The sequence below is a fragment of the Furipterus horrens genome, unplaced genomic scaffold, assembly GCF_987537825.1.
Source record: "Furipterus horrens unplaced genomic scaffold, mFurHor1.1.pri manual_scaffold_6, whole genome shotgun sequence".
NCBI classification, from domain to species: Eukaryota; Metazoa; Chordata; class Mammalia; order Chiroptera; family Furipteridae; genus Furipterus; species Furipterus horrens.
In genome coordinates, this window is record NW_028327176.1 from 181,518,028 (window position 1) to 181,541,481 (window position 23,454).

General features: G+C 40.2%; 1 protein-coding gene across 1 annotated transcript; it reads left to right on the top strand.

Annotated features, from left to right (window-relative positions):
- Positions 1 to 1,232: 1,232 nt before the first annotated feature.
- Positions 1,233 to 23,435, top strand: LOC150007935 (nesprin-1-like). Its single transcript, XM_090280849.1, has 9 exons — positions 1,233 to 1,386; positions 2,110 to 2,369; positions 3,929 to 4,094; positions 4,439 to 4,594; positions 5,852 to 6,004; positions 6,458 to 6,640; positions 7,904 to 8,041; positions 19,274 to 19,477; positions 23,343 to 23,435. Exons 1-9 carry the CDS (start codon positions 1,282 to 1,284, stop codon positions 23,433 to 23,435), a joined length of 1,458 nt encoding a protein of 485 aa, XP_090136975.1. The 5' UTR covers positions 1,233 to 1,281.
- The last annotated feature ends 19 nt before the right edge of the window (positions 23,436 to 23,454 follow it).

Consider the following 23,454-nt stretch of genomic DNA (forward strand, 5'->3'; position numbering starts at 1 on the left):
TCATTCCCAAATGAAAACTGCCAAGATGATTATAAATCCAAGTGTTCTTTGCTACCCTGTGCCAAATGCACATAGAGAAGCATACAATGATTACACATAATTTTCTTCCTAATTTTAGTAAATACACAATCTTAAAACAGGGCTCACTTCATTCAGGTCTCTGCTCAAATATTACCTACTCTCAGAGACTTCTCTATAAAATAACCATTTATTCTCTTTATTTTTCTTCACAGGACTCACCACCAAGTGACATCAGTTAACATAATTTTTTGGAAGGGTGGTGTAAGTTTCTTCCGCTAATGTTAAGCTCCATGAAGACAAAGATTTGTTGCCATTTCACTGTCTAGTACAGTCTCTGACAAGCAGCAGACACTCAGAAAACACTTGCCAAATAAACAATCTTAACTGAACCATTCAATGGATTCCTCATCTGTGTTTATTGCTTTCTATGTAATAAAGAGAAAAGTACTAGTAATTTTTTTTCAGTCATAAGAAGAAAGAGAAACAAAGGCAAAGAAATAATATTACCACTACATTCTGTTTCAGAATAAAAGGCTATCTAGAACATTATGGGAGCCTCACTTGTCCATCAGCATTACAATGCTGATCACAGCACTACAATGTAGACTATAACATCTTTAAATACTAAATTCAGTTGACTTACATTTTTGCTGTGTTTTTTTGAAATGGAAGAATTTCATCTCAAACTTTTGTTTTTAATAAATAAATATTTACCTTACCTCTTTAAAACAATCCAAACCTAAATCAATTAAGAATTCAATGTAAGCCCTGGCTGCTGTGGCTCAGTGGATTGAGCATCGGCCTGCGAGCCAAGTGTCGCTGGTTCGATTCCCAGTCAGGGCACATGACTAGGTTGCACGTCAGGTCCCCAGTTGGGGACACGAGTGAGAGGCAACCACACAGTGATGTTTCTCTCCCTCTCTTTCTCCTTTCCCCTCTCTCTAAAAATAAAATAAATAAACAAACAAATAAATAAATTATTAAAAAAAAGAATTCAATGTAAAAGTAAGTTATAGGGGGGGATTGGAGGAGGCAATGTATGTTGCAACAATTCCTTTTGCAGGTAACTTTGGGCTTTATCCAAATCCACAGAACTTTTGAAAAGAAATCTCTTCCCCCCACACCTCTTCTCCGCCCCCACCTCAGGCTTTAGTGGCAGTGGTTAACTCTTTCCATGAGAAAATTGGGGTCCTGGGTGGTAAAGCTTCACACCTGGAAACCACTGGGAATGACTCAAGCAAAGCCACCATAGGCAGGTCCATGACGACGGTCTGGCAGCGCTGGGCGCGGCTCCGCGCCGTGGCCCAGGACCAGGAGAAGGTTCTGGAAGATGCCGTGGATGAGTGGAAGAATTTTAACAATAAGGTAATTTCCTTTATTGATGGGCTCGAATTATTGTTTTCTCCCTGGTGGTCGTGTATTTTGCTCTTTTTTTTGAAATTGGCTTTAGGAAAATAAAACGCTTTTCTCAAATCTCTATTTTAATGACATGAAAACCAAATTATGAAGCAACATAGAATATGCAATGTGCAGTTTAGTTCCAAGTCAGGATCTAATTATATTAATAAGAAAACCAAGAAATTAGATTTTGAAAGAACACTTTCCTCCATTTACTAGATTCTTAATGAAACTTTATTTCTTGGCCCTGAAAAATTACCAAATACTTTTTCTTAGCCATGGAAATGAGCAGGAATTTATCTCATTTCCCAAGTGTTATATTAATTTCTTTCGTCTTTTAAGCGGTATTCAGTGCTTTACGCCACATCTTTCTTTATAAATCAAAGAAACACATTTGTGGTAACTTAACATTTGTCTTTTAGTTTTAAAAAGTTCTTTTCTATGTTATGCTGTCTCTGCTTGTCCTGATATTATTATGAGCTTAAAGCTTTAAGCCCAGAATTGTAAAGATGGCCTTTCTTTTGATGTTAAGGAGCTTGTTCAGCTGTTACTTTCCTGAAATTTCAGGTTTACACCATCATCTTTAACAAACGTTGATGCATTAGTGTCAGATGTGGTATTTCTTGAAATTGCCCCCCTTTTCTTTTTCAGTTTATTTTTGAGCTTTATATTATATACATTTTTCATCAGGTTAAAAAAGCCACTGAAATGATTAATCAGCTGCAAGATAAATTACCAGGAAGTGCAGCAGAGAAGGCCTCCAAAGCGGAGCTCTTAACTCTTCTGGAACACCACGACACATTCAGCCTGGAGCTGGAGCAGCAGCAGTCAGCCTTGGGCATGCTAAGGCAGCAAGCGCTGAGCTTGCTCCCGGATGGGGCCGCCCCGTCCCCTGCGGAAGAGCCCCCCACCACGCAGGAAATCACAACCATGCAAGATCAGTGCCTGAAGTAATTATCTACCCCTCACGCTCTGTTGCTGACCTTGGCCAGGACCCAAAGGGATAAGTGTGCTTTACAGTCTGCGGGTGCTCCATCGTGCCACCTTGCAACGGAGGGATCTGTTTCTGTCATCCCTGCTTTCTGCTTTTCATTTTTCTTTGCTCTTTCATTATTTATTGGACAGACACATATCCAGTAGTATTTAGAAATACAGGGATGAAGAGAGTCAGTGTGTACCTTCATGCTGTTGACTGTCATGCAGCAGAGATGGGCAACTACCAAAGCTGTCTGGGTAAAGCCTGAAAGGGTGGGACAGGAACCCAAAGCAGAGGCAGCTACCCTAGGAGGGCAGCCAAAGAGGGCTTCCCCTGCAGAAGGGTGTTTCAGCTGAAGACAGAGCAGGCCGGCCGAGGCAGTGAGGGGAGGAGAGTTTTGCAAACAGGAAAAGCATGGAAGAAACCTTGGAAGTAAACATGTCACTTTCAGGGACCTGTTAGGCGACACAGCAATTCATGAGAGACACAGATTGAAAGCTCAACAATTGAGAGCTACTTAGAACCTAGTTTTGAACAAGCTCAATGATTCATTAGTTAAATCGGGTAACAGAGAGACTGGAGCAAGGATGATACCAAAGTCCAGGTAAATAAGCCATTTAGAACTTAGAAGATAGAGGAAGTTAAACGCAATGATATCCAACCCGCCTGGTTCACGCATTGGGCCAGAGAAGAAGAAATGTCAGCAGATAATTTAACTGCTATATTAACTAATACTATTCATGTGTAGCCTATATCTGCCTCTCTAGTTATAGATGAGTTCCGGATAACTGAACTCCATCTATTTAAACTTTGTAACCAAATGTATGTCCACTCAAGGAAAGACTTATAGTTTGGGTGTTGAACATTATTAACGGTAAAACTTCCAAAGCGTGACTTCCTTCCGAGACTGGTCTCTAACAGCCACAAATATTCCGGTAACACTTTGCACGTTACTTCTAAAGGCTGATGGCCCTGCGCCACATGAGGAGATTCTCAGAGAGGAAATAAACAAGCGATGCCCAGTTTACTCTACATAGGAAAATTAATTACAATGTACTGGCATGGGAATGTGTCAACTCTCCGTTTTCCGGGGATAAATCGTTCATTTGTGTGATGTATATTCTTCTGCTATACTTGAACTAAACCAGCAGTTCTCAACCTGTGGGTCACCACCCCTTTGGGGGTCAAATGACCCTTTCACAGGGGTCGCCTAAGACCATCAGAAAACATATATATAATTACGTATTGTTTTCATGATTAATCACTGTGCTTTAGTAATGGTTGGGAGTCATCACAACATGAGAAACTGTATTTAAGGGTCGCGGCATTAGGAAGGTTGAGAACCACTGAACTAAACTTAAGTCTTACTTACAATTATCTGACAGTGTGGAAGAAGTGTATTTCCTTGCAAAAAAGATAGGCGATTTCACTTTTTAAAAAATGTCTAATTTTTTTGATAATATGATGCTCTGTATTAGGGGGTTCCTTTCATTTCCAGTTCACGTCTCCTTTCTTCCTCTAATGTTTCTGAAGCATGCAGGAGACAGTCAGGAATCATGGGAAGGTGGTGAAGCAGGAGCTGAAGGACCGAGAAATGGTGGAGACTCAAATCAATTCTGTGAAATCTTGGGTTCAGGAAACAAAGGAATATTTGGGGAATCCAACAATAGAAATAGATGCTCAACTTGAAGAACTTCAGGTACAAAACTCTCCTCATTCCCTATGCCCACCCTTTAAAAAAAAAATCACCCTGATTTTAATCAGGTACATTTACTTACAATCAATGAAATATTGAATGAATTTAAAATTTTCAGAAATGTGTTACATAAAAGGCTTTTAGTATTATTTCATGGAATTGTTGTTTGTTCTATATAAAATGGACATGTTTCTTATTCAGAGGCTAAAGAGAAGTTTGGTTTTCCTCAAGGTGTTTCTCTAATTTCACACTTAATCATGTATTGATGGACACTCTATAGTCTTGCTCTGTACCCATGAAAATTTCATTAGGCTCCCAGAAATTTCTTGTTTTGATCTTTTCTTCAGATTCTCCTAAAGGAAGCCACCACTCATCGACAGAACATTGAGAAAGTGGCTGAGGAGCAGAAGAATAAGTATCTGGGTCTCTCTGCTATATTACCTTCTGAACTCTCTCTTCAGTTAGCTGAAGTGGCATTGGACCTCGGAACTATCCATGACCAGGTAAACCCGTGACCAAGAAAGAGTGACTTTACATCCTTTTATAGGCTTAATACTCTTGTACGAGAGTTCTCGATTTCCACAGTCATATCTTCATGGAAACAGGGATGTAAAAAAACATCATAAAACAATAATACTAAATTAGAGGTCTTATTCATAAGCAAAAAAAGAAAACACATCAGATGATCACAGATATGAACAATAATGTCATATAAATAAACATAACTTGCCCTGGGTGGTGTGGCTCAGTAGATTGAGCGCTGGCCTGTGAACCATACAGGTGCTGGTTTGATTCCCTATCAGAGCACATGCCTGGGTTGTGGGCCAGGTCCCCAGCTGAGAGTGTGTGAGAGGCGACCAGTTGATGTCTCTCTCCCTCTCTTTCTTCCTCTTTTTGCCTTTCTCTGAAAATAAATAAAACTTTTAAAAAATTAACTTATCTGCTTTTCCTTATCTCCCCCTCACCCCCCCTAAAAAAAGACTTAAAGAAACAACAAAAAATAAGATATATATAATGTGTTCAACAAATATTTATTTAGTGCTCCGAGGCTACCAGGCACTCTGCCAGATATATTCTAGCCTTTCATTTATATAAAAAGAGATTTTTTTTTTTTAACCATCTTTGCTTGGTCATCTTGTTATAAACAAAATTATGAAAGTTTGTTATCAAATCAAGGCAAAGCCATTAGAGACATGTAAATGTTAACTGCTCCTTTTCACCTTCCTACCATTGGATGTGCTGAATGCTTTTTTGTCATACTGTAAGGGTGTAATTGCAAAGCTAGAAAAGGAGTTACCAGATCATTAACAGCTACTTATGAAAAGGTGCTTGGAAACAAATCTGTGTGTTCCAATTATCTGGTGGGGTTTTGCATATTATGAAGAAAAAAGCTTAGGAGAGTCCTTGGGCTCAAGGTCACAATGTTAATAAATGGAGATTCAAACTCAGCTATCGGCACCGCCATCTATGGATGGTCTGTAAACATTTGACGAGCGCATCCCTGTACGTGCATTGCTTGTTCCTTTGCTGAAACAGCAGAGAGACGTGCAGTGAATGCATAAAGACGTGGGAGTAAGGCTGCATGGAAAACCGTGAGTGTTTGCACAATAATTGCATGTGGCCGGTTTGACAAAGCTCATCAATACCAAAGCAGCACTGACCACCTGAAATCTCTCCTCAGCACCTCTATGTTGGGGTTCTTCGTATCTGTTACCCAATTTTAACCACAATTGGTGTTGGTGTTCTCACTGATTCTGTAGATCCAGGACAAAGTGAAGCAAGTTGGACAGAGCAAGGCCATGAGCCAGGAATTCAGCCGGCAAATTCAGAAGATAACCAAAGATCTCACAACTATTCTAACGACGCTGAGAGCAAAGACAGATAATTTAGTTCAAGCTACAGCTGAGCAAAAGGTAAGGAAAGAGAAGTGGGGACACATGGGGGCTACTGAATAAATCCAATCCCCAATATACGTCCATGCATGTGTGGGTAAGCAGGGATAATGTCAGGGAACTAAGTGATGAGTTAGGAATACAAGAATGTGCATTTCAAAATAAAGGATGTTCTCAGGAGCTAAATCTGTTCTCACTCTGCTGGTGAGTTGAGTGACTAATCCTTTTGGGTGGGGCAGAAGGAAAATGTTAGGTCTCTCAGCCTCATAGGAAGTAAACAGCAGCTTTGCAAAACCTCCTGCGCTGCCTTTCCAACTGAAGAAATAGAAATGACCTGATCATGGTAGGTAGGATTATTCTTTATCGCATTTGGCTTCTATGAAAACATGTAAAATACCATCCTTCTGATCTTGCAAAATCTGGAGAAATTCATTTCCTGTAGTCTCATGTTCTTTCATTTTGACAACCATCTAGGTGCTGGGAGAGAAATTAGATGCCTGTAATTTAAAGTTAATGGAGCTGGATGAAGCCGTGCAGAAGTTCTCGGAGCAGAATGGCCAGCTGGGTAAGCCCCTGGCCAAGAAGATAGGAAAAATGACTGAACTTCACCAGCAGACCGTAAGGCAGGCGGAGAATCGGCTCTCCAAGCTCAGTCAGGTATGTGTTCTGGCCAGTGTTCAAAATTCCCCAGGGCAGAAATTCTATGTTCCGTTTTCCTCTTTCAAAAATAAATAAAAAGGTGATACTGACAATGATGAGAGTAATTTAAGAGTAGCTTATTTCATACCACACTTGTATTTTTAAGAATTAGACATAAACCTGCCTTTATTTTATATCAAACCGTATTATAAATTCATTGACAAAGGCGGTCATGTAAATGTAATTTTGATGTGAAGATTTTGTAAACCAGGGAAGTATTTTGTAAAATGACTACTCATTCATTCACATGTTTTACAAAGCAGTTTGTGTGAATTCAAGTGTCTTAAAGTAACATAAGTGTGTTGATTTATAGATATTATATAATAGCTATTATTTACTTAATACGTTCAGGTTACACATCCATCATGATTGTTCAGTATAGACTGGACTTTTGCTAATTGAGTCTAACCAGAGATAAGTTAACCAGGATTTGGCAACCAACGAATTACAATATTGAAACCCAGCATGTCATAATCCCCACCTGTCACCTCCTTACTCAGTGAGGGTGGAGTCTGGGAAGAGGGAGGCATACAGGGGAGCTAGGTAGATGAATAAAAGATGAGAATAGAGTTTTTTTTTTTTTAAGAAAGATTATTCAAGCATATTAAGAACTTGGACTTTATCCTAAAGTCACTGGGAAGCTCCTGAAATATTTTCAACAAGGACATACTTTTTGTAGATTAAAAAGGGGGGTTCTTTTAAAAGTTACCTCAAGGGTGCTGATCACGAATTCCTAACTGTGCAGGTCATGGTAGGTAGTCACAGCCCAGACCTATAACTTCTTTAGTGAAAGGTTGTAAGCCAGCCCTGTTTGTTGTTCTTGTGCATCTAGGGTAACACGCCTTTGAAATAAGCATAACCGCCCTCAAGAGAGCATATAATCTTGTTAATCTTGTTAACTATGCTGTAATCCAATCCCCACCTTGCTTTCTCCAGTCATCCTTAGGTCCCCTCCTTAATTTTTAAAAGAAGATGCAAAACTGTTATTCTCTGCAACAGTTGAGATCTTCCTCCTTGGCATATGTCATCAGTTGGGCTCAAATAAACTAGTAAAAATTCTCTGCAGATTTGAACATTTCTTACATTGACACTTTAAATATCTCAGATATTATATAATGATCAACCCCCAGGACCGTTGTATCCAAAGAGAAACAGAAGATTGATTTCTAGCTCAAAAAGCAGAGGTTACATTTGTTATCTAAATGTTCATTGATTTTTTAGGCAACATCACATTTAGAAGAATACAATGAAATGCTTGAATTAATTTTGAAGTGGATTGACAAAGCTAAAGTCTTGGTCCATGGAAAGATTGTGTGGAATTCTGCAAGGCAACTTCGGGAACAATATATTGCCCATCAGGTAACTTTGGGAAAAAGGGTTTTCTAAGAGTAAGAGAGCCACTTAATTTAACTGGCTAGACAGACAGAGAACTTAGAGGGCCATGATGTTAAATTATTGTAGGTGCCCAATAAAAAAAAAAGGAAGCTCAAGTAGCCCTATGGCTTGTCCAGTGGTTTGCAAGAAAGTAGCTATGCATGAAATTTTGTAAAACTATACAAAGAAATGCATATCCTCTATCTCCCCTTGACTTTCCTTTCCCAAGACCAAAAATAGTCCCTTTTTTGCAGCTTCTTTGAAACAGTTATATACAGGGATATGGTGGAAAATTCTTCCCACTGAAGAGATAAAGTGATGTATAAAAATATTATGTGAGCTAGCGTCAGACTGATGGGAAACCAAGCTCTGCCATGTAGGGGAGTGCGATTCAAAGGAAACTCCTTTCCCTCGCTGAAACCGGTCTTCTCATCAATAAGATGGAGATGTAACTGATTTATATTGCAGAATTACCACGAGGACCAAATGGTGTAACTCCTGTGCAGACAGACAGTAAGCACATTATCTGGCACATGGGTGTTGAACTCTCACGCCTCCTCCTTCTCAGCCCTCTGCCTGGCCTCAGTCGCCTGCCCTTCCACAGGAAGGAGGGAGCAGCTGGGAACCAGCCATGAGTCCACATCTCAAGGTGGCCACATGACTTCATTTCCTCTGATGTTTTCTCTGGGTCATGTCATCCAGGGAATTATTTCATCCTTTTATAACTTAGGCTTGAATTAGGTATAGGTATCTAATAGCCCAGTTATCTTGCAATAAAATACAGAATGCTTTTTAAGTTACATGGATATTCTCAAGTACTTTAGATTTTCTCTGTCTTTTATTCTGGTCTTTTAAATCCATCCCCTTTTTCATTCCAGTTGACAAAGTCCTAGATCAAAGCCTCATTTTCTCCTTGTCATTCTTTAACAGGCCTCTAATTGGTTTCCCTGTACCACAATCTTTCCTCTCTAATCAATCTCACACACCCTTCTCAAGAAATCTTCTTTCTACAACTCCAACCTTCTACTTAAGGACATGCTTACATATCAACAGACAAGACTTAAGTTAGAACTAGTTGTAAACAATGAAGAAAATATTCAGCATCATTAGAAATCTAGAAATGCAAACTTAAGAGAGAATATTTTAACTATCAAGTGAACACTACTCTTTAAAGTTCATATTAAAGGAAGTTAAATGCTCTCAAACACTCCTAGGAACATGGTGAAATCTCTCTGACAATCATTTGGCAAAATAGATCATGATCATCAAAATGTTCCCACTCTGTGATCCAAATGCAGAAAATATTTTATGTAGTATTAATGACTAGAATGGAATTTTAAAGGAAATTTAACTGTCAACTCATTTTTCTGAGTGCATTTTTGGATATAATGGAATAGAATGCAATCTTCAAAGCAGCCTTGAGGGCTTTTCTTTTAAAATAATTCCTGTACTCGTTTATCTGTTCCACAAACATTTGTTAAGTATTTTCCAAAGCTAGGAATTTTGGTAGGCATTTGGAATACAAATAATATTTTTTGTCCCTGCCCCCAGGCAGTTGGTAATTAATGGGAGGATGGAGATAGAGAGAGAGACCCAGACAATTAGACACAGTGCGACCAATGCAGGCATGCAGGGACCAAGGCGCTGAAGGAACCCAAGGAGGGTGCTCCACCCAGACGGCCCAGCGCGTTTGAGAAGAAGGCTAAGGAAGCCTTCTCAGGACAAGGAGATTCTGGGCTGAGTCCTGGAAGACTGCCATGCCACTCTGTAGTGGGAGGAGTGAGAGGTGCTCTGTTGGAGGCACTGGAAGGTGCCGTCCAGGGAAGAGGGCTGGAGGAGAGAAGTATCAGAGGTCAGAATAGAGAGCCAAGAAGAGACGGATCGTGAAAGCCTGTTAAGCACTTGGACTTTATCCTAAACTCACTCTGAAGCCTGTGACAGATATTCTGTAGGCAAACGACAAGCACAGACTTGTATTTTAAGAAGGATGGCTGTGGAAAACAGATTAATGAAGGGAAGACACCATAAAACGGAGGGGTAGTAGTCCAGAAGCAAATGACAAGGCCTTTCGTTGGAGGCCGAGAGAAGACAAAAGCAAGGGCTATCACAGAGCCGGAATTCCGGACTTGGAGACTGTGGATGGGGGTGGCAGAAAGGGAGGGGCCAGCAATGATTCCCAGGAATTTTGTTGGGGGGCAGTTGGGCGGGTGGAGGGCAGGGGGGCAGATCAGGTGTTGGTGGTTACCTCACACCGACGCTCAGGAGAGCGCTCAGCTTGCACACACTGTTTCAGGGAGTCCTTACAGCTGCCTGGGCTTCTCCAAACAGTGCACAGAGGGAAAATGCGTGTTTCCAATGTCAGGGGAAAAAGAAAGATGGACAATTGTAGGTACATTATGATTTCAGTTACCTAAAAATATACCCACACATAACAGCAGGTATAGCTTACTTAGTTTTCGCCCCAGGATGCGATTATGGAATATTTTATTTACATAGAATGTTTATTGTGAGGAAAAAAAGGTGTTCTATTTTTTAAAAATTAAAAAATATATTTTTAAAGAATAATGTCCTACCTCCTGTTTGTCCTCGTTCTACATCACTCACCTGCCCGTTATGTGTGCACTCACCCCTGTGCCTTTGCTTGTGCTGCTCCGTCAGCATAAAATACCTTTCTTCTTCTCCCCCGTCCGTCAAAACGCAAGCTTCCTTCTGACTCAGCTCAGCTGTGACTCTTCTGGGAAGCCTTCTCCAGTCTTGCTGAAACTTCATCTCATCTCTGTCTTCCCCAACCCTTTCTTCTTTTCACGCTCCTCAGGCAGTGCACAGTACACGGTTATCAACCCATTTCTGTTCACATCAGTCCCAGCAGCTGGTGCTATGCTCAGTGACGAGGGGGTGTTTTATTCCTTTTGGTATCCTAAGTTGTGTCTACGCCCTTCTCTCACTTCCAGCAAGTGATAAAAGCTGTTTTGTTTGTTTGCAATGCTCTTGTCTTATTTTCATTTCTTAGAGTGAGCTACACTTAGATCTTAGGCATTAAATATGAGAGCTGAACTGCATCTCTCTAGTTTAAATATGTATGAGCAAAGATTGGAGGCCCAGCGACTGGGGACGCTACCCGATGTGCGGAGCATTGCCCCAGCTGGAATAGCATATCCGGACGCTCAGCAGGGATCAGCCTGGGTGGCGGACAGAGCCTGAGCCTTATGGTCCACCACTTTATAACTTTGATGTCTTTTTCTGTGAAATGGGGGTAACAGGAGATGGGGAGTGGGCACAGGGGTGTGAAGGTTCAACCACGAGAGGGCACACAGAACCTACCTACGCAGTGCACGTGGGATGTGACTCCCTTCCTAGTCTGACGGTCTCTACATCACACCATGTTAAGTACCTGTACTTCTCTGCCTACCTGTCAATGTCACGAATATTAATAATTCACTGTAGACCATGCTTTAACAAGTCCTCAAGTGGGTGCATGTCCTATTTCTCGAGGCTTAAAAGGGGTTATTTCTTTTTATAAACTTTCATTTGTAAACCTTGTCACCTTAAATACATTAGAGGTCTCTGATATGCCCTATAATCTGGAAACCCCATGCTAGGCAAATCAGGAGCTCAATAACTACATGTTACATGATGAATGTATGTCTAATGCATTATAAAGCATTAATAATTACTAAGTTCTACCATCCTATTTTAAGAGAATCCCTCAAAAGGAAATATCTCATTCTTATCAGTGATGTATCAGGAGCAATTCTATCTCACCATACTACCCCATTACTACGTCGAAGGAGTTCCCTGTTGTCCCAACCCAGAAAATTCCTCTCTCTGAAATATGCCAAGATTTAAAAGTTTCCTAATGATAAGGGCTGTGCCTACTTCTTTGTATTTACCACTAGACATAACTCTGTGCCTTATAAATAAATTAGCTTTCCAAAGTAATGATCAATGAATGTTTCATGTATTGAATTGAACCAGTGCTTTTCAAAGATGACCACATTCCACTGAGGGCAATAGCATTCTCCTAGGGCCAGCCTCTCCTCTTCAGAATCTGAATTTTCCCTTTCTCGGGCTATATTTTAGTATTAGCAACTCCTCATTCAATCCAAACAAAACGGCAGATTTATTATACTGTGACTTAGGCCTGAATGTCAAATCTCGCCCCATCTCATTTGCATTCCATTATGCACTCTTAACAATGTCTTATCCACTTTTCTGAAAAAAATGAATGCGTTTGGATGCAGGCAGTATGTCCACATCTGTTTATTTCACCCTAAACACCAACTGGGTTCTTTGCTTACAATTGCCATCACTGAAATGGTGCTACAAATATCTCAGGCAAGCTGGGTTATCAAATGTCAAATACATTTTAAGTATTTGCTGCTCCAGAACACATGTCCTTCAGTGGGCAGACACTTAGCAACCTAACCTAACCCCTGGTTCGCCATAAAAACCTAGGTTTTACTGCTGGAGGAGGAGAAAGACAGAGAAAGAGAAAGAAAGAAGCCTGGGGTCAAAATTCGAACGTTGACATCAGTGATGTCTAAAATAGGGTAGCAGAAGAAACTCCAAAATAATCTGGCCAGAATACTCTTCAACCAAGACAAGATATATGGATAACATTTCAAATATCTATAAAAACATTTCAAGACTTAGACAACTCACCAGGCATGGTTAACAGTCTCTAAGTCAAACTTACAGAATGGGGTCCATGTCATCATTTGATTCTTTGAGGTCCTGATACCTTGTAAATATAAGTATGTGGTACATTTACACAGTGGGACACTACTCGGCCATAAAAAAAGAAGGGAATTTTACCTTTTGTAACAGCATGGATGGATCTGGAGTGTATTACGCTAAGTGAAAAACCCCAGTCAGAGAAAGACAAATACCATATGATTTCACTCATATGTAGAATCTAATGAACAAAATAAGTTAACACACATAGAAACAGACTTGAAGAAACATAACAGACTGACAGCTGCCAGAGGGGAGGGGGCTGGGAGCTGGGTAAAAAATGGAGACCTGATTGAACGAAAATAATAAACTCACAGACACAGAAAAAAGATAATTATGTGGCTTCTTGACCTTGTACCCATTGCATGTGTATCCGTTTATAAAAGCCATTCACTTGCCCATGTTCTGTTGAAGTCAGAGGTTATGATAAAGGATTGAGAATCAGAATTAAGACTACAACCCAAATGAAAATAAAATCCTCCTATTACTATAATTTCAGAGAAAACTTCTTAGACCTTACTCATAGCTCACAAAATTATAGATAATTAGTATATGTGCCAACGGGAGATGCAGGTGGAAAATTAATAAGCAGACCCCAAGCATTCTTGGTGAAAGCGCTTTCCCAAAAGCACACTTTCCCTTCTGGAGAGAACACAGGGGGACTTCCACCCTTTCTCACAAAGGCTCATGTCATGCCACTCACATAACCAACCTCTTCATTTTTTAAAGTTCTTGACCATCAGTAATTGCATATCTCTTTCAAGATTACTATGTTTTTGGAAATGGTAATGGCATGTAAAATATGCTGTTATTGTGATTATAGGTCTCCAAAAAAACAATCTGAAAATACCCGGTTTACATTAGCGAAGTTTTGATTCAATTCAGAGAGAAGCTCTTAGGGTTGAACACATGGCCTTTTAGGTTTATCCCTAGGGACACCTCAGTGTACCAGGCTCCAAGCCTTCAGGAAAAGCCGGTGTCATCATTACATTAATGAAAACTGCCTGAATGGTCTGAGGAAAAGATAAAAGAAACCATTACCAGCAAGGCGATGGCCTTGCTTTGTAATTGAATTAGAAATATTTTTAAAGCTAGAAAGGAATATTTAGTTGAGAGTTTATTAGATGGGATATTCAATCTTTAGAAATGATGTGAAGGTTTTAGTTGGTGGGTGACATAAAGGCAAGCTTAGCTACCCGGGTAGTATATCTATGCAATAATAGTCATTTTAAAAGTGTTCTCTTACCCTGACTCAAAGCAGAAGTGTCTACTTCTTGGAAGGAAGAGAATTATCACTGTGGAGGCCTATTGCATTGTGTAACGTGGACGGTGATTTGCATATCATGTCATTGAAACATCGGAGATACTAACCCCCATTTCATAAATGAAAGGCTCGAGGAGGTAACATAGCTCAGATGAAAGGCACACAATTAGGGACTGACAAAAATTAGGACTCAAGACGGCCAGTCCCAAAGCCCAGGCCCTTTTCCCTGCAATACCATCCCCAACAGTAGTATGATTGTCAAATTTTGAATAAAATGGCAATTCGCCTTGTGGGCTTGTTGACCCAGGCTACAGGATATGCAAGTTCTTATTATTTCTTGATATTATGTTCATTCGAAGCTATTTTATTCCAGCTTCATTACACATAATGCAGTAACCTGAACATGCTAGAAAATTCTTTCATAGCACATGATAATTTTTAACTCAATCGGAAGTTACACATTTGCTATCATTAAGCGGGATGGATAGCTAGTTTTAACCAATAAGCAGATGGTTTTTAAATATGGCAATAGACAGGTGGTGGAGGCGAAAAGAGACTGACATCTTCTTTTAATGAAAAAGTAGACACAAGTACAAAGGATGATCTGAGAAGCTCGAAGAAACTCTAAATTCTAAATTGCAGGGAACGGAGCAGAGTAAAAAGTTCCTTACAGTAGACAGAAGAAAAGAAGAAAAGAAAGGAAATTGGCCCGCTGAAAATGAAGAGAGAATTGGAGACAGGGATAAGGAAATGACCATTATTTTTCCCGTGATTTTAAAGTGAAGGAATAAAACACAGAGCTCCTGAAACTAAAGATTTTGGTTTTCAGGAAGAAAGCACATAAAGACCATATGAAGGAGAGGAAAGAAAAATTTAAGTTTGATAAAATGTCCTGAATGGAAACTAGAAAAATAAGGGTGGAAGGGGTCTAAAAATGCTACTTTGAAAATTACAAGATTGTCATAACTTTTTGCAGGAATCATTTTTGAACTAAGGACCGGACTGTTAAAAGAATTTTCTGGTAATTTGGTGATACGTATCATTTTTGGCTCGGGAAGTAACAAGAAGATCTAATCTATGTTATTTTTCTTCATGATATTACAACTTTATAAAAATGGAGGTATCACACTGGGAAAGACTCAGCCTTTTGGGGAGAACAAAATCTAAACTAAAGATATATGGACTAAAATGAAAAATGAAAGATCTCTTTGTTGCCAGATGCTATCAGAGTGAGTTGTTGTATTTATGCTTCTTAGGTACTCTAATAGCATAAGTTTCCTAGAATTACTATCTGTATATTATGAACTAACAATTACAATTATTAAATAGAATAACTACCTTATGTGCTAAAGACATTATTTAAACTGTCATTTTAATAATTCTTCTTTGTAACTGGGAATGTCATTATTCAAAAGAGGGTAAAACTTAACAGAATGAACTTGTTAAAATAAAGTGTATGCATCTATGAAATCTTAATTATAATTACATAGTCATTTGTGATCATTTTTCAGTAGTTCTTGGCAAAGACAAATGAGCATCATGAGTTCCAATAATGGGCTGATGTATTCTGTTTACATATGGGGGTGGGACTTAATAAAACCGTCCAAAATAGCAGGAGGGCGTATGTAAAGAAATACTAGGTACAGGTGAAAATCTGTACCGTAGTGTGTGTCAAGGCATCGTGTAATGAATGAGATTGCAAATTATTTGAAAAAAGTGATTCTTACCAAAAGTCAGTAAATCCTCAGCTAGAAAAATGGCTACTTTTAGCTCTTTAAGAAGTGGAAGTGATATTAAGGTCAATATTCTCCCACTCCTAGTGTTCCTGTTGCCTTAAGACTCTGCAGGATGTTTACACTGACGTGTGATCTGGGCATGAGATCTGTCCCTTTCTGGATTTCACAAATGTCATGGTGCAGGGCAATGACTGACACCGTATTTTCCTTTGCTGGGATTAGAAACCTTGGAACTATTTTCGCCAGCTGTTCCCCTCTTCCATAAAACAATATACATGTCAGAGGGGATCATCGCTATGATTAAATTGTTTTTAAATGGCACACACGATGAAAAGCTTGTCAGGGATTGAGTGAGACACTGGTACAGACACACAAACAAGGGAGGTAGGTTAAAGCTAGGCTAAGCAAACCATATAAAATTAAATCAGTCCTTCACTTAAATTAACCAAAACTCATTTCAACTGAATTTAAAACTCAAAGGATTCATAAACTAAGTTCTAAACGTAATAGAGGACACAGCATAGCATCTGTGAACTGCACAGAATGTTTCGGGTTTTCTTCTCCAGTTTGGTGGTTCCTGATCGTTAACAGAGCTCAGGGGAATTCTCTGGTGCTGGAAATGTTCCCTAGGGGGCCTGCACCCTGTGACAGCTACCAACTCCTTGTGGTTCTGGAGCACTTGAACATGGTGAGTGCAACTGAGCTGTCATTAGATGATTTCACTTTAATTCATTTAAGTGTAAACGGCCACCACCGTCCGGTGGCTACCTCCTGGGCCATGCAATAGGGTAATGTGGAATAACTAAGTAATATCTGGAGACGCGTAACAGTGCTCAGCGATGACGGGCAGCGCCTCTCAGCGGGGCTCACCTCTGGGGGCACAGTACAATCGGCGAGGGAGTCTGGGAACAGCTCTGGGGTGCTCTCAGACAGTCTAACCTAATTGATCCGGGGAGGGACAATGGAAGCAGTATTGTTCTCTCTAAATCCGAACCATGAATGAGCCTAATGAGGGGAGATGCTCCCAAGACTGGAGTTTCTCACGCTGTGTCCATTTCATAATACCTCACTTGTGGGGGACAGCCGTGAGGGAGGAAGGGGGACCTTCCAGGGACAGAGCAGGTTACCAAGGGAGACTGCACAGTTTTGAAGCCTCTGAATGATTTTCAGAGGTTGTTAAGAAGAGTGACAAAAATATAGGAAAATGAAACGTAAGGAAGATACAGACATGGGGGGGGGGTCATACTGAATGTAAAAGAGAATTACGAAACCTCTAACAGGCAAACCGGCTAATACAGTTATTGAAAATATTATAAAGAAAAGCCTTCAAAAACTATGCTTTCCTTGTTATTATGCCATTCCAAATATCTGAGATTAAGATAAGCATTTAATCACATTAGTTATCCCCAGGGATACAGTTTTCTATGGGATATGACATTGGCCAGAAAGCTCTGTATGTTTTTGATGATACATCTCTATTAGGAAAAAATATTTAAGCAAGCACTCCCAATAGATGTACATATTTTAATTACATTAATGTACTAATATACTAAAATAGTCTGTGAATATAACACAGACAGCCTGAAATACAATTTTCTTAATGAGACTAAAATAATTTTTTTAATTATACAATATTATTTTCTTCCCACACTTGAATAGATTGTGTTGCCTACTTTTGAAACTACTTGGAAAACAATTACTATACAATTTGACAGGAATATTTAGAAACTGCCTATTAACTATCAACTCCTTGTGATAAATTCCAATAAGATTTTAATCACCATTTTATAGACAAACTGTGGTACAATACAGGTCTAGAAAATGAATTCAGTGTTCTCTCTGACTGTACTGAATCTCAATAACAAGGTAAATTTTCATCACTACAGTCAAAGGAGTTTACCGTTTATTAATTTTAAAAAACAAATGCTACCCATTTGGAGTACAGTCAAAAGGAAAGACCCATTAGGGCTTTTCCCTGACCATTTTTTATAATTATTAATTTTTTATTTTCTGTGCAGGATTTGCTGTTACCACTTACTCTAGCATCTAGTTCTGCTGGGTCCAATCCAGGAACCAATGGCCATATATTGCAATTTAAATTCAATTTAATTTAAGTTGAATTGGAAAGCCACACTAGCAATATTGCAAGGGCTCAATTGCCACACCTGGCTAGTGGCTACCAAAATGGACCAATCAGAACATTTCTTTCTTTGCAGACATTCTGTAGATCAGTGCTACATTAGGTATGTGGTATATTCTTCTGGAACTATGTCAGAGATTAAAAGGATGTTACTGCCAAGAGAACATCCTTCCCACCTAGTTTTTACTGTAACTATAATTGGTCACAACAGGCCTTCTTTAGTGCTCTGCTCCACGTTCATAGCATCTTGTAGCTGCATTTGTTAATGACCTCCACCTACAGAACGGTCCTGTCCCAGTCCCAATCCAGCCAGCGCAGAGAAACATGGGCTGTCACTGTTCCTACTGGTCCATCTGGTGAAGCTTATAAATAAATTATGCTGCCAGACACGGCACAGCATATAGCCCACATCCACACCCACAGCCTGGGAAGATGGCTAGCTGTGTGGTTCACCAAATGTCACCCCTTCCTCACCTACACCTCTCCCCGTGACTCAGTTGGCCAAATTCCAGAGGTCATGCTTCTGCCCAAGCTGTTCAGAGGCAAGTCTCAGCCCTGAACCCAGTGGTCGCTAGGGGACTACTTATGGCACTTGCCCACACGGCTTCCAGAAATGGACACCATCCCCGAGGTCCTTGCCTGATGGTGGGTGTCCCGTCCCTTACAGGCTGATATCCTGACACTGGCTCAAGCACTGACTCCATCTGAAAACCTTCCTGGTGGCTGAACCCAATTTTCTTTGCTACACCCATCAAATAACATTGTCTTGAACTAACACCAACTTCCTGGAGCCGGTTGAAATTTTCTCATCCTCCACTGGGTTCCGGCCAAGGGTACTCCAGGGCCAGAGAAGTCAGGGACCCTCTCAAAATAAATCATCCAGGAGGAGAGAACTAGTCTCCTTGAATATTTAAAAGTGGGAGACAAAAAGGAAAAGGGCTTTAGGATGAAATCTTGGGATGGTTTTTTCCAAAGCTGTGGTTACACAGGAGCAAAAAAGTGTGAAAGTTTCCCAAAGAGAACGAGGAGCAAGTTTTCGGTCACCTGCTTTGTCGCACTGCATCAGTCTAGCTCTGTGTGTGAGCTGTGGTCTTCTATCCTCCACGGAACCTCAAACTGCCACTTCCACGTCCCATGGGAACTGTAATTCTTACTCTTTCCATTTCCCCATCACTTAAAATGTTTGTACCCTCTGATTTTCCTTCTGAGAGAAATGGAATGAGCATCCATGAGCGTATGTGTTTTCGTTTGTTTGTTTACAAATAAGCTACACATCTACGGAATTCCGAGTAAATGAGTGTCTGGTTTTCACAGATTTTAATGAATTCTTACTTTGCGTTTAGTTTATAGAAGCAGACCTAAGGCAGAAACTGGAGCATGCCAGAGAAATGACAGATGAAGCAAAAGGAACCTTGAAAGATTTCAGGGCTCAGAGGACGCAAGTGGAGAAGTTCATTAGCAGCATAACAACCTGGCTGACAAAACTAGAGGAGTCCTTGGTGAGCTGTGCCCAGACTGAGACCTGTGAAGCGCTGAGGAAAGTCAAGGTAGGTGACAAACTCTCATTAAGTGCTGACACTCCAGTGGAAATAGTAGTTCTCCCGCTTTGTGGTGACTCTACTCAAAATACAACCTCTGCTCTTAATTACTTATAGTAACACAAGACACAGCCACGTAAGTAACGGGTAAAGAAGTCAATGCAAAATGAATGATCTAAAAACAACAAAGCATGCATTGCCATAGGGTCTGCTTATAGGTTGTACTTTGTTATTATTATTATTATTATCATTATTATTAAAAAGGTGACATCTATAGAAGTGTTTGAATATCCATGAATTTTCAAACTTGATTGCCAAATAGTTTTTCCTCAATTATTTTTATTGGTTAGTATGACTGCTTTTATAGACAGAAGTGTGTATATATATATATATATATATACACACACACACACACACACACACACACACACACACATATATACACATATCGTCGGCAGCCGTCCGTCTCGAGACGATGGTGTAGCTTCTTAAGAGTCTATCTGCACCGCCGAGGATGGCTGTGCAGTCCGACTCGGGAGTGACATGGTATCTGTCTCCTCCTGTGTTGAATCGACATCTTGTGATGACGCTGAAGCTACAGAGCCTGGGCAGGGTAATATGGAGGGTCTGCTGTTGCCCATGCAGCAGACCCCCCCTCTCTTCGCAGCTGAAGGGTCCAAGGGAAAGACGGAGTCGATACAGCTTGGGTTCAGGTGCGCCGCAGGAGTTGCCGGTGTTGACTACAACGTCAAACCACCTTAGGGACTCCGGCTCCGGATTTTCTGTCGGGGTTTACTCCCTTAGCCTTTCCCCTGAAGAGGTATGCCGCAAGGCAGCGGAGGCTTTTTGGAGTCAGAGTTTTCCTTCTCTGATGTGCCCTGACTGGAAGATCGAACCAGCGACACTTAGCTCGCAGGCCGACGCTCAATCCACTGAGCCAAACCAGCCAGGGTTGGCAGATGGTGTAGTGCTAAAAAAACGTAGGTTTCAGCCCCAAATCTCTGCTGGTTTCATTAATACTCTTAACTTAGAAGAGTTACAAACTATTTCTGGCCTCTGTTGAGGCTTTCTGTGCAAAGCTTATTACCCAAACTCTCGTGGACAAGTTGATCATTCTCCTTTATGTTATTTTTTTACATATAACCTCCAATAACTTCATATCTGACTGTAGAAATGATACAAATTTACTGGTGCTCATGCAGCTTGTTGTACTGTATTTAATTATTGTTTGTCTCTGACCCAGCAGGGGTCTCCTATCTTTCACCAATATCCATGAAATTTGCAAGCTAACCTGTTAATTTAAAAGTAGGACAAAATCTCAGAACTTTTAGTTTCTGACAATTATTTCCTAAATTCCTGTCATCTTCGTATAAAATATTTCTTATTAACATTTTATTTTTTGCATTTCCTCATACTAATCAACAGTATGCTTTTTAACATCCCTGGGTACAGATGCCTCTTCATGCTTTCAGTTTTCAGGAACTAGTTCGCTCGGGAGGCAAGGAATAGGGATTAATAATGAATCAGTTGCTGAAACAGGAAATATACCAAAGTTTAGAGTCAAACAGTACCATTTCATGTGAAAATAAAGATGTATTTTATACATCTTATATACTTATATTAATTTTTTAAAGAATATCTTCTATATGAAAGATTATCTTCACGGAACATAAAGTATCTAATGTGTATAGAAATACACCGGATTTCTACAGGCAAATTGAACTGTTTTGGATGAGTTTAATAATTAAAGAAACCAAGTTGACATGAGTCGACTCAAAAGAACAAAGTTCATGCCCTGGCCAGTGTGGCTCAGTGGGCTGGAGCATTGTCCATACACTGAAAGATTGCAGGGGTTTGGTTCCGGCACATGCAGGGGGGCAACCAATCAGCGTTTCTCCCCCACCTCTGTCTCCTTCCCTCCCTCTTTCTCTCGAATCAATAGATATAAAAAAGAAATCAAAAAATACAAAAGAACAAAGTTCACACCATAATAACTGATGAATTTATTTGCCAATTTAATTGGGTTTTTGTTGTTGGTTGGCAGACTAATGTGAAGGTTTAGTATACCAAGCTGAGTCTTCCAATAGATGACCAGTGAGTGGAAAGTTTTGTTATGACTCATCAGAGTTGTGGTAGATAAAAGGGTTTATTGCAAATAATGGGACATTTTAAGTAGAAATTCCATGATAATCATGCCTGTATAGAGCATGATATTATTATCCAATAATATCAACTTTTTAGGTTTCATTAATCCAACAAATCCCTGCTGAGACAGGCTTCGTATTTTAATCATTGGTCACTGCCCTCCTGGAGCTCCGAGCTAGCCAAGGAGATAGAGAAGTGGAAGAATAATAGATGGTCAGACTATGGGGAGGACTCTTTGGGAAATACAGACTACCTCACCTTCCCCAACTACTTTTTCATATAAATGTACTTTGGAATCTTATATCACTAATTAAAATTATACAGATCCACATGTGTTACATATTCTGACCTCTAGGTTGTTTTTTGTTTGTTTGTTTTTTAAGAGAAATAGGAGGCAGAGAGAGAGAGAGGAATATCAATTTGTTGTTCTACTTACTTATGCATTCATTGCTTGATTCTGGCATGTGCCCTGACAAGGGATGGAACCTGTAACCTTGCCATATTGGGAGGATGTTCTAACCAATTGAGTTAACCCACCAGAGCCTAGGTTTGTTTTTAATCACAGCGGTAAGAAACAGAGTGAAAAGGCTAGTGGTTGCTGTTGGAACCCAAGAGTGGAAGGAGCTTGCAAGTTAACAATATTGTTGGGAAGGAGTTAAACTATTTTGTAGCTTACCCTACAAAGATTTTGTTGTTTACTCTAGACTTTATAGGCATGAATAAAGGGGTTCGTACATGGGAGAGGGGCTAAGAGAGAAACAGAGATTTGTGCTTTTTTTAATAGCAAAAATTTTATTTAAAAAAAGACTAAATGCTTCTTATTCTACCTGAATGGCATGGTCTCCAAGTTCTTCTCAATCAATATGCAATATTGATTAATCTGAAATGCCTGAATTTCTTGGCATTCTCTGCTTTAGAGGGTTTCTTTTTTTTTCATCTGAAAGGGGGGAAAAGTCTATCATCTTCATTTTGTAGATTAAGAAACTGACCAGAAAGGCCCCCTGAGCACAAGTGGACAGGCATCCCGTTGAGAGTGTTGCTCCCAAGCCGCCTCCAGGGATTTACCAAATTTGAACATTTAATGCGTGATTGATCCTCAACCTTGACGCAATAAATCATTTGGAGAACTTTAAAAACTACCAGTGCCAGAACAGCAACCCAAACTAATAAAATCATAAAGTCGATGCCCCGGAAACCCGGAGTCAGTAATTTTTAAAACTGCCCAGTAATTGCCATGTACAGCCAAGGGTGAGAACTACCGACTTAATAAAATCCCCCCTCTAAATGTGGTATGTCTTCTTTTTAGTGTATAATATTTCGTTCTGGTTTTTTAATATTTATAATTACAGAGAGGGGAAGTGAGAGAGGGTGAGAAACATCCATGTGAGAGTGAAACATCAACCGGTTGCCTCTCCATGCGCCCTCGGAAGAACCACAACCCAGGCCTGTGCCCTGATCGGCAATGGAACCTGCGAATTGGCCGGACAGCGCCCAGCCAACTGAACCACACCAGTCAGGGCTAGAGTACTGATATATTGCCCATATTCTCATTCTATGGATATGAGTAAATATATATACACATAGATGTAGCTATGTACTTATACAGTATAATACTCATTTTAAAATAACTGCAACGCAAACGTGCACACCGTTTAGGTGTGGAAAGCCTCCAATCCAGAGAGCCAGCGTAACGACAAAACTGGACCTAAGACTTGACTGCCTTACGCAGAGACGCGCGTGCGCAGCGCACTTTTCCCAGCCCCAGGTTTCCGCTAATTCCACGCCTACGGAAGCCCGCCTCTCCCGATCCCAACTCCTTTAGACCCCGCCCCCTAAAGGCT